The sequence below is a fragment of the Theileria annulata genome, chromosome 3, assembly GCF_000003225.4.
Source record: "Theileria annulata chromosome 3, complete sequence, *** SEQUENCING IN PROGRESS ***".
Classification (NCBI taxonomy): domain Eukaryota; phylum Apicomplexa; class Aconoidasida; order Piroplasmida; family Theileriidae; genus Theileria; species Theileria annulata.
Genome location: NC_011100.1, coordinates 1,817,556 through 1,830,480, shown reverse-complemented (window position 1 = coordinate 1,830,480; position 12,925 = coordinate 1,817,556). Strand labels below are relative to the sequence as shown.

Here is a 12,925-nt window from a genome sequence, read left to right as displayed (position 1 = left end):
TTAAATATTTGAGCTATATTAAAGATTCTAAGCTGGGAATAGATTTGTGTTTAGGACTCTAATGGTTTTTACAATGTCTTCAAAAATCTTTTTGTTTTCAGAAATTCCCACTCCGGAGTCAACCGGGTAAGTATATGTGACCATGAATTCGCATTTATATCCTAATCTCTGGTATACTAAGGGGAACATACTTGGCATTCTAACGTCGTACAAAAGAACAATTACCTTATGGAAATCCTCAGTTCTGTTTCTTGAGCGTGTCACTTCCATTGTCCCTGAAAGAGAAACACAAGGAAACATCTCGGGGAGTCTGAAATTACATTATATTACAAGAGCTAACCCTAAGTTTACACACTGACCCACGTAAATATTTTCTATTTCCGAATTCCTAGACTCGTTAGTCGAGGCGAGGTCCTCAAAAAGTTTCCTAAAATTAGAAATTATGGTAGAATACAAAACCTTCCAGCAGCTAACTCGTCATGGTCTTGCAAATATTCCAGAATCTCGAAGGATAAAACGAAATCATAGGTCAGTGAACTTGAAGAAGAGTTATTATTTACATTAAAATGATATACAAAGACTTCTTGATTATCAGGAACGGGAAGAAATCCACTAAAATTGTCATTATTTAACAACTATTAAACACTACCATAAATCTTCAAATAATGAAGGAATTTGGCATGTTATAGCTCCTCCGTAAAGTTTCACTTCTTTTGATCCCATCAAAGCTACAAATCATCATAAAGTTACTAAAGGAATGATTTTATTTTACTTCCTGCGACATCGGGTGTAGTGACTTTTACATTAATTTTTTTATTATACAAGATTTTATTTGTGATCATTTATTTATTTATATAATATATTTTATTTGTTTTTCATTTTATATGATTCTTCTTCTGCCTGTTTTTATTTTTTATTTTTGTACCATATCTTACACATTTTAATTTTCAACTTTTGAACAATAATTATTCATGGCAATTCATAATTCTCCAGTTGATAATGACAACAATTATGTCATTTCCGATATATTTGGCTCCAACTCATTGAAGAGCGATGGTATGATCTCATTATTTCCTTCTGACTCTAAGTTTAAGTTTGATCATTTATATTTAAATCAAATCGACCAAAACAAGATTAAAGAAACTGTTCAAAAGCAAAAAAATGATTTTTTAAACAAATTATCTTCCGTTTCAAGTAATTTTATGTAATTTTATTTTACGTTACAGAAATTAACCGTTCATTAAAGTCAAATATTGACGAACTATCGCAGTCAACATCGACAATATTGAGGGGTATTTAGATAATTTTCACAATAATTTTAGAAATTCAAATAAATGACATTTCCTTTAACTCAATTAGTGATGATGTGTCAAATGTTTATAAGCAAATTGAGGATTCCAAAAACCTTTTGAACGACTTGAGAACTGAAAAGTCACAACTAAAATCATTATTATCATCTAAAACTGAAGGTTCTTTTTAATTTCATCAACAACATTCAGAATATGAATCATACTTCAAGAATACAAATTTAAAGGATATTTGGTCATCTAAGGTCACTTATTTGGAGCTCCTGTTGGGGATAAAAATTTCAAGCTTAAGTTACACATTGACTTTTTTATTAATTTTAGATGGTTCAATGAAGATTTCCTTTTCCAGACTTATAGGTTCGAATCCATATACAATTTGTATGATAATTCTCAAACTAGAGGATGAGAGATTCATTGGTATTAATAATTTAATATTTTATCACGAATAGGAATCTCGTCCGACCCACCAATTAAGGATTTCAGTAAACTAGTCAGTGAACTTAACAATGGTCTTGACTTTGGTTCATTTCTATGCCTAGTTAGGAAATCATTCAAAATGGTTTTATGAATAACTTGAATTTAATCAATTTCAAGAGTATTCTGATAAGGTTATAAGGATATAATAGTATAAAATTAGTTAAATTATCTATAGATTTAGTTAATACTTAAATAATAGATTATAAAATGCTTTAATTCAAATAAATTTAGGAAATGAACCATTAACGGTATTATTCACATATATGTTCATCTTGGTTATAATCAACGATTTTAGTGGAATTTACCATGAAAAAGAATTTGTCGATATGTTTTTTATATTTTTAACGATTGTTTTTATTTTCAACTGTTTTGTTTTCAATTTTACTATTCATTTCCCCATATCAATAGGAATCGAAATGCATGTTTATGAGCGGGAAAACCTCAAAATAATTTGGTATAATACAAGTATTTAAATCATACTATGTAGATTTATTTATCTAAAATTTGTTCTAGCAGATGTGTAACATAGGTACTTAGGAATCCAGAACTTTTCATACATTTGGAATCATATTTGATTTATACTTTGCACATTGGTTTTATAAAGTCTTACGATCAGAATTTGCTAAATTAACCTATTAAATTCTAATTATCATTTGACTCGGGATTTTTAATAAATACTTACAATTCTATACATTTAAGGTTTATTTAAGGGATTTAAAAACATTTATCACCATTAATAAAGATTATTATAAATTTTTTGAAGAGATGTTGGGAAGAAGATGGATAGTATTATTATCTTTAACAGGACTAGTTCTTCTTGCTTATATTCTATGGTTTTATGGAAAACTAATAAAAAGCACAGGGGATAGGTCAAAAATCTATTTGTCGTTTGCAAAAGGCAAAAACAAGAATCTCGATGGCAATGAAATGTCGAATATTAAAAGAAAGCTACTTACTTCTGTATCAAAGAATTCTAAAATTCATCTGAAGGGCAAGGTTCCAAAAGATCTTGAATTTGACATTTCTAAGACTAGAGATTATGGAAACAATGGATATATAAAGATTATCAGTGATACATACATTCAGGTACCTGGATTTAAAGGTTTCACTCATGTTTTAAAGAATAAATCAAAGGTTTCAAAATATTTGTTCCAAGATCTTGAACAGCAAGGTTTACCAACTGATCAACAGTTTGATGCATTTTTGATATTCTTCAAGGAATCTAATTTGGATCAACTGCCATTTATAGTTTGTCCTATTACTTCAATTGATAATATGACATATGAATGTTATCTTAGAGATCCCAGTGACCATTGGTTTAAAAATGATTCCTTATCTGAAATTGAAATAACCGATCCTAAATTTGGTGAAAAAGCATCCAAAATTGTTTATAATCATTATGGGCTAGATGGCTCTTCTAATTCTGATATGGAGCCCACCAATGAGGATGAGGAAGATTTAATTGACATAGAAGACACTTTATCCATTAGTTCAGTTCCTGAAGATTCTGACACTTCTGAAAATTTTGAATTTGACATTTCTAAAACCGATGGAAATGATGGGTCCACTAGAATTATAGAAGGTACATACATTCAGGTACCTGGATTTAAAGGTTTCACTCATGTTTTAAAGAATAAATCAAAGGTTTCAAAATATTTGTTCCAAGATCTTGAACAGCAAGGTTTACCAACTGATCAACAGTTTGATGCATTTTTGATATTCTTCAAGGAATCTAATTTGGATCAACTGCCATTTATAGTTTGTCCTATTACTTCAATTGATAATATGACATATGAATGTTATCTTAGAGATCCCAGTGACCATTGGTTTAAAAATGATTCCTTATCTGAAATTGAAATAACAGATCCTAAATTTGGTGAAAAAGCATCCAAAATTGTTTATAATCATTATGGGCTAGATGGCTCTTCTAATTCTGATATGGAGCCCACCAATGAGGATGAGGAAGATTTAATTGACATAGAAGACACTTTATCCATTAGTTCAGTTCCTGAAGATTCTGACACTTCTGAAAATTTTGAATTTGACATTTCTAAAACCGATGGAAATGATGGGTCCACTAGAATTATAGAAGGTACATACATTCAGGTACCTGGATTTAAAGGTTTCACTCATGTTTTAAAGAATAAATCAAAGGTTTCAAAATATTTGTTCCAAGATCTTGAACAGCAAGGTTTACCAACTGATCAACAGTTTGATGCATTTTTGATATTCTTCAAGGAATCTAATTTGGATCAACTGCCATTTATAGTTTGTCCTATTACTTCAATTGATAATATGACATATGAATGTTATCTTAGAGATCCCAGTGACCATTGGTTTAAAAATGATTCCTTATCTGAAATTGAAATAACAGATCCTAAATTTGGTGAAAAAGCATCCAAAATTGTTCGCCAGCACTATGAAATTTAAAACTAAATTTTAGTGAAATTTACTATAAAATTGGGCTAAAAATAAGGAGCGTTACATTTTAAAGAGGATTTTAAGCCCATTGTATTTTAATAGTTGATTTATTTGATTATAATCATGATGAATTAGGCATTTTAGATTATTCATTGTCACTAAAAGACAAACTTATTAATTTGTAAAATTAATATTAAAATCATTTTCAATATATTTTCTAACATTCCCCATTAGTTAATTACATCTTTATGCTATTTTCAAATTTGATTATACAATTTTTGATTTTCTAAATATTCTCTAGTTTTAACTGAGATTTATTCAAATGTATATTCTCGAGACACTATATATAATTACACATGTAAATGATTGAAAATATATTACAGAATTGGAAATCTAAATCGATTGTAGTTTTTGTTCTAGATTTGACGAATTAATATTTTTATCAACCAAGTACTCCGAGTAGGTAAATACATAATATTCTTGGTCACCATTAGTATAATTTACACTGAATACGGTTGGAGCATTGGCGAATGGTTCAAAATTTTTTCCATAAACATCAACAGATTCAATTTGTCCTTGTGGTTTTATTCTAAATTCGCGATCACCAAATAACAATTTTCCTATATAAAAACCTCTTACAGGTCCTCCCTGACCACCATCTTCTAGTTTGTGGGTATATGTCGACCATGATAATACCGGTTTGTCGGTCTCTACATATACATTCATATCTTTTGATTTTTCTACATTTGATGAACCAGATCCATTACGATAATAGTCGGAGCGTCTAGAAAGGTTTAAAGATACAATATTGTTGAGTTTAGAATTGACGTAATCAAGTTCTTCCTCAAAAAATGATGTTTCAGACTCGTGCCAATTATTATCTCCTGAATTTAAAAAATTTTTAGATCCTTGATTGAATGAAACCAAAAGAGGTATATCATTAGTAGCAAGTGGTTCATTATGAAAATACACAGTAATTGAATCGAATCCTTCATTTACTGGGAGACCTGATTGTGTATTATTACCGATTGTGAACATGGTAGGGTTAATTTTCCCATCCGTAACGAAATATTTGTAAGCTTTGTATTTATTTCCAAATTCGGAACTTATAGTTAACTTAACTTGTTCCGTTCCTATCGTAAAACTATTATTAATTGTCAAGTTAAAAACAAAAGCTGATGTAGGAGGTACAGTTTTCGAAGGTTCTGGTGCAACAGCTGGAGTTATTGGTTCAAAAGCAGGTTTAGTGACTGGAGTGGTCTCTGGAGTTGGAGTTGGTTGAGTTATTCTACCGAATTTTACTCCAAGTTCTAACATTTCTTGTTTAATATTGGGATATTTATAGCAAATTTCAAAATCAGTTCCGTTGTTTTTGAAAAATGTTGGAGAAGAGGCTGGTCCTGGCACCAACAAAAAATAACAGAACCCAGGATCATTTTTAAATGCAATTGAAGTGATCATATTAGTTTTGATTTTAGGAACTTTGTACTTTTTCCCACAAAATTGTAAGCTACCAACTTCAAAATTTTGACCTTCAAGTGTATGGGTGTAATCTACAAGTTCAGGATCTCTTGTAAATGTAGTTTTACTAAGTGACACAATATGAGATCCTGATTGATACTTAGTAGGAGTAGTTACTGGAAGACTAACATCCAAAATAAAGTCTACACTAGGAATTTCAGTATACCTAGCTTTAAAATGTTTTTCAAATGATTGTATCTGTTCCTTTTGTTGTTTATCTAGTTCATCCATTGTTTTTTTATGTTCTTCTCTTGCTTTATCTGCAAGATCCTTTTGCATTTCTTCAACTCCACGTGCCCATTCATCTTCGGTCTTTTTTAGTTCATCTTTTAATTTAGAAAGATCTGAGACTAGATCCACCTTTTCTGGTCTTTTCCTCGTAAAATTATATATAAGGAAAGATCCAGCCAACAAAATACCGATTACAGGAAGTGTATATAATAAAACTCTATTAACCTTCATATATTTTACAAAACTTTAAATATTACGATTAAAACGATTATTTTACTAGATTCTAAATCATTATAATTATACACAGATATATATTTGGATAAAGAGTATAAAAAATTTTAATTTAAACACATATAATTTTACAAATTATTCAAGAATAAAAAGATCATTCAAATAATAACCTGATACTTTATGATCTTCTATGTATGGGGTATCAAATAATTAAAACGACATGATTTACCTATATATTCTCTCTTTATATATATAATTCATCTGATATAAATATTAGGATCTTATTTATTAAATTTTAGGCTATATATTCATATTGCACTTCATAATTATTCATCATTTTTATTTCTCACAATATATATGTGCATTATATATTAGATATCTATTGATTTAATTTTGTATAGAATATTGTTTATTTATGTTTTAAATTTCAGAGAGGTTGAGATTTTACACTAAATTCTCTACACATTAGTGATTTAAACATTCCATATAGTTCCATAAATGAAGATTTATAAAATATTAGATTTAGTTGATATTTTTCTGATTTTATAGATTTATAAAAAACTGTATATCAATTACCAATCAATATTTTTTGACATGGAATTATGAGAATAGCAACAATTAACATCAATTCTAAAAAGTAATTGATTTAAAAATGACAAACCTATTTACATGTTCATATCTACACTTTAGAATCAAATAATCTACAAGTTTGTAAAATGATTCTTCAACGATTTTGGAATTATGGTAATTAGAAATAAGTGCCAAATTTAACAATGATGGCACAGGATCGGAAGTTATTTTGTACATTGTTTCATCCTGATCCCAGCTCATTAATGGCAATTTAATAAAGTGTTCGATTTTGAATTCTTTGCAAATAGACTCGACTTTTGAATTACCAAATATATTCCTTTTGCTTGAACATTCGCAGATGAAATATGACATATTTTCTACTATTGAGAGAATTGGTATCTCCATATCCCTGAATAATTTAATCCCCTTTATTAAGTCGTTGGTACTATAAATGATAAAAATTAAAATATTAAATACCTTAATACATTTGGAGTTGTAATAAGAATCGAGCCTGATATATGTATATTTTCCACTAGAGAGATTATAACATCACTTGTTCCTGGAGGAAGGTCAAGTATTAGATATTCTATCCCTTCCCAATTGGTTTTATATACCATTTCATAGCAAATTTGGTCAACAATTGGTCCTCTATATGCAGAATATCCCTAAAAAATTTATAAGAAATTTAAATAGTTACGCTGTAATTTAAAGGAAGTAGAAATTCTGATGACATTATTTTAATTCCTTGTACCTCTTTGGGTTCTAATAACATGAAATTTTTATTTTGACTTAAATCAGAAGTATCAGAATATGTTAAATTAACTGGTTTTATATCAGAATTGTATCCATTTGATTTCGTATGATTCCACTTGACGGAACCTCTATCAAGAGAAAATAATTGTGCTAAACTTGGTCCACAAATATCTAAATCACAAATTCCTACAGAGATTCCTTTTGAAGCGAATGATAATGCCAAAGATACAGAGACTGTAGATTTCCCTACACCTCCCTTGCAACTGTGGATTGCAATTACATTTTTAACGTTAAAATACATTTATTTACACAATTTATTATTACATATAATATATTAATTTATTAGTTTATGTGAAATATTATTTAGACTGGTTATGATGTATGGTGTAGAAAAAAAATTAAATATATCATTTTTTGGTTGGAACCTTTACACAAAATGAGGGAAATTCTCTGTCAAAGTTGTTTATTGATAATTCCATCAACCTTTTATCCTTATTTTTCAACAAGGTACGATATTCTAATTTATTAGCTGATGCAATTTTTCCTAGTGGAATTTTGATATGGGCCATATCAGATGCCTCTTCATATCTTACATTTAGCGGTAGAACATTTTCTGTCCTCAAAGATTCTATAAAATTAGTTAACCTCCGGTGTGTGAGTTAATACCTTTTTGTTGTTGAGTATTGGAATTTGAGGGTGTAAAACAGCTATTTTGAATCAATTTATACGCGTTGTCTACTACGAATTCTTGAACATAACCGTATGCCTCAAGTAAACTACCTCCTAACTTAACAAGTGCCTCTTTACCAAGACTCTCATCCTTAACTTGTGATGAAAATGGTTTATATGGAGAATTATGTAGTTCCAATTGAGATTTTTCTACTTCCAAATCTTGGGACATTTCTCCTCTAGAATCTTTAGGCTTCATATTCTTGGGGTTTAATAAGAGCTCGAACTTATCTCTGGCTAAATCTGATCCTGTGAACTCAATCAACTCCAAATCAGCTGCTGTCAGTGTTCTAGTGGAAAAATATGCCATTGTACTCAGTTGTATCTAAATTAAGCTTAAAACTTTATATATACTTGTCTTAAAGTTTGAAAAAGATTAGAAAGCCACAGTTTCCTGGAATCCTTTTGCGATATGGACCAGCAAGCGCCAAGAAGATTTCTAACATAAATTTACAAAGATTAAAATTACATGAATATTGTTCTTGTATCTCTTAGTGATCTTTGAATCATGACCTTTAGGTCCTCATTCAAATACGTCAAGTGAAGTTTCATGTGTACACAGGAAAAAAGCTCAATTGCCTTACTGTTAAGAAAATTGTTCGCTTCAGTTTTTGCAAACTCTTCTGCTTTAGAATTGTCACCATAGTTCATCTAAGTTATTTATTTCAATAATGTCTCACCTTGTGTAATTTCAAGAAATAGTCCTGAGCAAATGCGTTTAAAAGTACGAATCCATGTGTTTCAGTTCCCTAATTATATTTTACAGTTAATTTCATACCTGTGGTGTATTTTGTAAGTTATCAAAACATTCTTTAATTCTAGGTAAAAGTTCATTATCTAAGCAATATTATGCTGAGGGAAACTTACATCTATAGCCCATGTATCTGTGCAAATTTGTGAGGAGCAGGTTATCACAGGTGTATTGGAGGTGTCTTAACCTATAGATTAATTCATAAAATATATCTTACTTGTTAGTGTGATAAATATGTTGAATTAGAGGTACAATCCATTCAGGTATTGGTGAGTGATGTGATGGACCAGCAATTTCATTTACTGAAAATGCCACACAAACTCTCACATAATTTGACACTGATCTTGGAGTAGTTAATGTTTGAGCACCTGCTAGATATAATCTTCCGAAATTACACAATGCCATCGTGTCATTCACTAGGTCAGACATTTTTTGTAGTTGGAGCTGTTTTATAAAGTTGACATAGGATCCAGAGGTTATTCCAAACACAAGTTTCGAGACTCCTTTAAGGTATAAATCTTCTTTAGTACCGGCCATAGATTGTAATTCCACAACTTTTCTTAGGATATTTCCACCTTCAATTGCCATTCTTTCATATACTCTAAACATAAAATTACCAATAGTATTCACACATTTTAATTAAAATATAGGAAATTTATTTAATTTACTTATATCATTTATAATAATTAAATAAATTAGTAAATTCTATGAAATACCCTGATCCATCATGTGCTACATCTCTATAAATTTCTTGAAAGGCTAAAAGTGAGAGACTATTTCCTAAATATCCAAACCATTCTTTTAAATCTTTCCAAACTGAACATTTTCTATTTTGGCAGTTTTTAGGCAATGTATGTATCAAGGAATTGTTCTGTTCACTTGTGAGCCATGGACAATTTTCTTCATGCTCCATTTATATGCAATTTTTTAGCACATATAAATGAAACAAATATTCTACATTATATTTTGTAGAAAAAACTGTTATTTTGGTTCCAAATATTAATGTGCACTTACTTGTTTGATTCAGACAACCTCACACATTCCATATATAATTATCTTAAAAAGATTTATATATAGAATCTATAAAAATTCTATTAATTTATAAAAAAATCCAATATATATATATATAATTCCAATATATATAATAATAAATTAAATATTTCTTATAAAGTCATTAATATATTTATTCTTAAAAATTTTTTTCAAATCATTTCTTATAATTTAGCCTAGTAATTTAATTTCTAGTAATTTGAATTCTGGTAGTTTGATTTTTAGTAATTTAATTTGTTTTATAATTGTAGAATTTTATCTATTAATGAAGTATTTTGGTATCCTTGGAATTTAACATTTTCAACTTTAAAATTTTTAAAACGTTTAGAATTTAAATTTTTATTTTTCTTAATTTTAAACTTTAAAGAGTTTGAATACAATTTACGATAATTGAAAATAAATTGACCTAAATATACTTTATCCAACTTTTTCCCCGATTCTCCAACAATATTTTCACTAACTCCATATTCAATTCTTTCCTTTTCAGTATTTCGTTCATAATTTCTTAAAAGTTGTCTGAGTGACAGCCTTGAGACTGATGCTTTATTAGTTCCATCAACAATCCCCGAGAGAACATTGTTCAAAAAATTACTCAGTACAAATGTGAACTTATCACATGTAGAAATTGATATATAAGGGTTTGGGTTATGACTATAACTACTTTCTCCTCGAACACTAGATGCGATCCATACCAAAGGTATCTCCTTATCTATATAACTATACATTGTAGATGCTTGACAAGTATCTAATAATGTAAGAATCTTCATCCTTGGTTCCTTCAAATACATTTCCTTAAAATTTATACCCATTTCAACTGATGATATAAAATCTTTAGCTTGAAATTGTAAATATGAATCACCTCCATGTCCTGTCATATATACAAATTTATTATATCCTATTTCATCACCCACTATAATAATACGTTACGGTGACTATATAATATATACTCGTTATATACCTAAGAAGCTACTGTACTACTTATATACCTAATGTACCTACTACTTATATACCTAACTAGCTAATACCCTCAAATAACCCTTAAATAACCCTTAAATAACCCTTAATTACCTAATATATCCCTTGTATACCTAATTAGTACTAAATATTAGTGAAGTATATGAAGAATTACTTGGAAATTGTGTATATAATTTTAAACTGTTAGGAAATTGTTTAGGATATCTACTAGTCATTATATATCTAAAGTGATTTTTAACAAGACCATGTCCATTATATTTAATAATTACATCTTCATAATATATATTCGATTCATCTTTATTTATTTCTCCCTCATAATAATTAAGATTTACATTCGAATCTATATATATTCTACCTAAAAATTATTCACACACAAATTCACATATAAATTCATATATTATATACAAATTTATATATAATATTTATATATAAATTTATATATTATATACAAATTTATATATAATATTTATATATAAATTACCTGTTGCAGTATTTATTGGATGACAAGCACAAGTTTCTGGTAATATGGTTGATAAATATTTATTAGAGAGTTGTCCAAATTTGATATATTTTGATAAAACAGCAAATACATTTCCTGAATGTCGATAATTATAATAGAATCTTGATGTACTCATAAATATACCAATAACTTGCATATATTTATGAAAAATCTTTGATTTAATTGATTCAAATTCAATACAAAAATCATTATATTTACTAAGATTCACTTTATTTGATATAAATTTAATTAATCCTTCACTATAGAGATTTTTATATTGATTCATTATTCCATATGTATCTGGACCTATTATTGTTGATAAGCCCATAAAATTATCTGGTATAAAATTACCATTTAATTTATTAATTCTTAATATTATATATAATATTATAATTTTACAAAATTTCATATTCCAAAATTTTCATAATATAATTTTCATAATATAATTTTTCTAATATAATTTACAATAATTTACAATAATTTAAATTTACATTATTTTAAAATAATTATAATTTAAAATAATTATAATTTAAAAATTTTCATAATATATATATATTCTATAACACTATATTACACATGAAAATATTATATAAAAATATATAACACTATAATATAATAAAAAATATAGTATTAAAATATATTAATTTAATATTGCTAAAATGGTATAAATGGTATAAAATAATAAAATTGGTTGAAATAATAGAAAATGTTTTTGTTGTGTAGTTTGAGTCTTTAAAAATCGATATAATACTAAAAATTATTAATATAATAACTTACTTAAATTAGAATAAACAAATGATGGTAATATAATTATTATTCTATAAACAAAGGGAAACCAAATACTTATTAATGTACTTAAACATATTGGAAATAATAAATACATAATTATTGATACAACATTTAAATAATTCCTATAAAAAAAATTATTAATCAAATTTTATAATCAAATAATCAAATTTTATAATTAAATAATTAAATATATTTTATAAATTAAATAGAATAATATAAATTAAATAAATGTGTATATTGGTGAATTACATATGACATCCTATGAATGAAATATTTAATGAACATATAATTGGACCAATCCATAATATTAAAAAAAATAATATAAAAGAAATAATTGAATTATTTTCATATTTCCAAGGATTATATAATGTCCTATTAAATAATAATTAATTCTATTAACATACAATGAAAATAATATAGAAATAATAAAAGGACCTATAAAATCACCTAAAAAAATTCATTAACAAATATGAATAGAATAGAATAATTAAATTTATTAGAATAATTATATATTAAGAATATTTAATTAGAATATATTAAATATTACAAACATTTAATAAAATTATTAATATTATCTTTATAACATTTTGTAAATATATAAATGAAATTTTTTAATAAATA

General features: G+C 27.2%; 9 protein-coding genes across 9 annotated transcripts, besides 10 other annotated features; 3 read left to right on the top strand and 6 right to left on the bottom strand.

Annotated features, from left to right (window-relative positions):
• Positions 1-27: 27 nt before the first annotated feature.
• On the bottom strand, positions 28-842 carry TA17430 (uncharacterized protein; the record flags this gene model as incomplete). The annotated part of the gene is made up of 5 exons (XM_950432.1): positions 28-310; positions 341-427; positions 460-612; positions 650-728; positions 773-842. 5 exons carry the CDS (start codon positions 840-842, stop codon positions 28-30), a joined length of 672 nt encoding a protein of 223 aa, XP_955525.1.
• Positions 843-971: 129 nt separating this feature from the next.
• On the top strand, positions 972-1,875 carry TA17435 (uncharacterized protein; the record flags this gene model as incomplete). The annotated part of the gene is made up of 5 exons (XM_950431.1): positions 972-1,194; positions 1,227-1,292; positions 1,323-1,469; positions 1,500-1,724; positions 1,757-1,875. The coding sequence occupies 5 exons, from the start codon at positions 972-974 to the stop codon at positions 1,873-1,875; spliced, it is 780 nt and encodes a 259-aa protein (XP_955524.1).
• A 172-nt stretch (positions 1,876-2,047) lies between these two features.
• On the top strand, positions 2,048-2,415 carry TA17440 (uncharacterized protein; the record flags this gene model as incomplete). Its single annotated transcript, XM_950430.1, has 2 exons — positions 2,048-2,238; positions 2,322-2,415. 2 exons carry the CDS (start codon positions 2,048-2,050, stop codon positions 2,413-2,415), a joined length of 285 nt encoding a protein of 94 aa, XP_955523.1.
• Positions 2,105-2,173: a sequence feature (2 probable transmembrane helices predicted for TA17440 by TMHMM2.0 at aa 20-42 and 63-85).
• Positions 2,234-2,238: a sequence feature (2 probable transmembrane helices predicted for TA17440 by TMHMM2.0 at aa 20-42 and 63-85).
• Positions 2,322-2,385: a sequence feature (2 probable transmembrane helices predicted for TA17440 by TMHMM2.0 at aa 20-42 and 63-85).
• A 134-nt stretch (positions 2,416-2,549) lies between the features above and the next one.
• Positions 2,550-2,618: a sequence feature (Signal anchor predicted for TA17445 by SignalP 2.0 HMM (Signal peptide probability 0.238, signal anchor probability 0.762) with cleavage site probability 0.096 between residues 23 and 24).
• TA17445 (uncharacterized protein) lies at positions 2,550-4,214 on the top strand (the record flags this gene model as incomplete). Its single annotated transcript, XM_950429.1, has 1 exon — positions 2,550-4,214. The coding sequence occupies one exon, from the start codon at positions 2,550-2,552 to the stop codon at positions 4,212-4,214; it is 1,665 nt and encodes a 554-aa protein (XP_955522.1).
• Positions 2,568-2,627: a sequence feature (1 probable transmembrane helix predicted for TA17445 by TMHMM2.0 at aa 7-26).
• A 384-nt stretch (positions 4,215-4,598) lies between the features above and the next one.
• TA17450 (uncharacterized protein) lies at positions 4,599-6,188 on the bottom strand (the record flags this gene model as incomplete). Its single annotated transcript, XM_950428.1, has 1 exon — positions 4,599-6,188. One exon carries the CDS (start codon positions 6,186-6,188, stop codon positions 4,599-4,601), a length of 1,590 nt encoding a protein of 529 aa, XP_955521.1.
• Positions 6,108-6,176: a sequence feature (1 probable transmembrane helix predicted for TA17450 by TMHMM2.0 at aa 5-27).
• Positions 6,120-6,188: a sequence feature (Signal peptide predicted for TA17450 by SignalP 2.0 HMM (Signal peptide probability 0.640, signal anchor probability 0.323) with cleavage site probability 0.265 between residues 23 and 24).
• Positions 6,189-6,818: 630 nt separating this feature from the next.
• TA17455 (uncharacterized protein) lies at positions 6,819-7,812 on the bottom strand (the record flags this gene model as incomplete). Its single annotated transcript, XM_950427.1, has 3 exons — positions 6,819-7,203; positions 7,236-7,423; positions 7,456-7,812. 3 exons carry the CDS (start codon positions 7,810-7,812, stop codon positions 6,819-6,821), a joined length of 930 nt encoding a protein of 309 aa, XP_955520.1.
• Positions 7,813-7,918: 106 nt separating this feature from the next.
• TA17460 (uncharacterized protein) lies at positions 7,919-9,904 on the bottom strand (the record flags this gene model as incomplete). The annotated part of the gene is made up of 9 exons (XM_950426.1): positions 7,919-8,139; positions 8,178-8,565; positions 8,595-8,679; positions 8,710-8,891; positions 8,921-8,989; positions 9,019-9,077; positions 9,108-9,178; positions 9,209-9,592; positions 9,708-9,904. The coding sequence occupies 9 exons, from the start codon at positions 9,902-9,904 to the stop codon at positions 7,919-7,921; spliced, it is 1,656 nt and encodes a 551-aa protein (XP_955519.1).
• Positions 9,905-10,280: 376 nt separating this feature from the next.
• On the bottom strand, positions 10,281-11,843 carry TA17465 (GPI anchor transamidase, putative; the record flags this gene model as incomplete). The annotated part of the gene is made up of 3 exons (XM_950425.1): positions 10,281-10,951; positions 11,171-11,371; positions 11,498-11,843. The coding sequence occupies 3 exons, from the start codon at positions 11,841-11,843 to the stop codon at positions 10,281-10,283; spliced, it is 1,218 nt and encodes a 405-aa protein (XP_955518.1).
• A 312-nt stretch (positions 11,844-12,155) lies between these two features.
• Positions 12,156-12,607, bottom strand: TA17470 (uncharacterized protein; the record flags this gene model as incomplete). Its single annotated transcript, XM_950424.1, has 4 exons — positions 12,156-12,265; positions 12,293-12,333; positions 12,371-12,426; positions 12,554-12,607. 4 exons carry the CDS (start codon positions 12,605-12,607, stop codon positions 12,156-12,158), a joined length of 261 nt encoding a protein of 86 aa, XP_955517.1.
• Positions 12,163-12,231: a sequence feature (2 probable transmembrane helices predicted for TA17470 by TMHMM2.0 at aa 25-47 and 62-84).
• Positions 12,303-12,333: a sequence feature (2 probable transmembrane helices predicted for TA17470 by TMHMM2.0 at aa 25-47 and 62-84).
• Positions 12,371-12,408: a sequence feature (2 probable transmembrane helices predicted for TA17470 by TMHMM2.0 at aa 25-47 and 62-84).
• Positions 12,608-12,925: the final 318 nt, after the last annotated feature.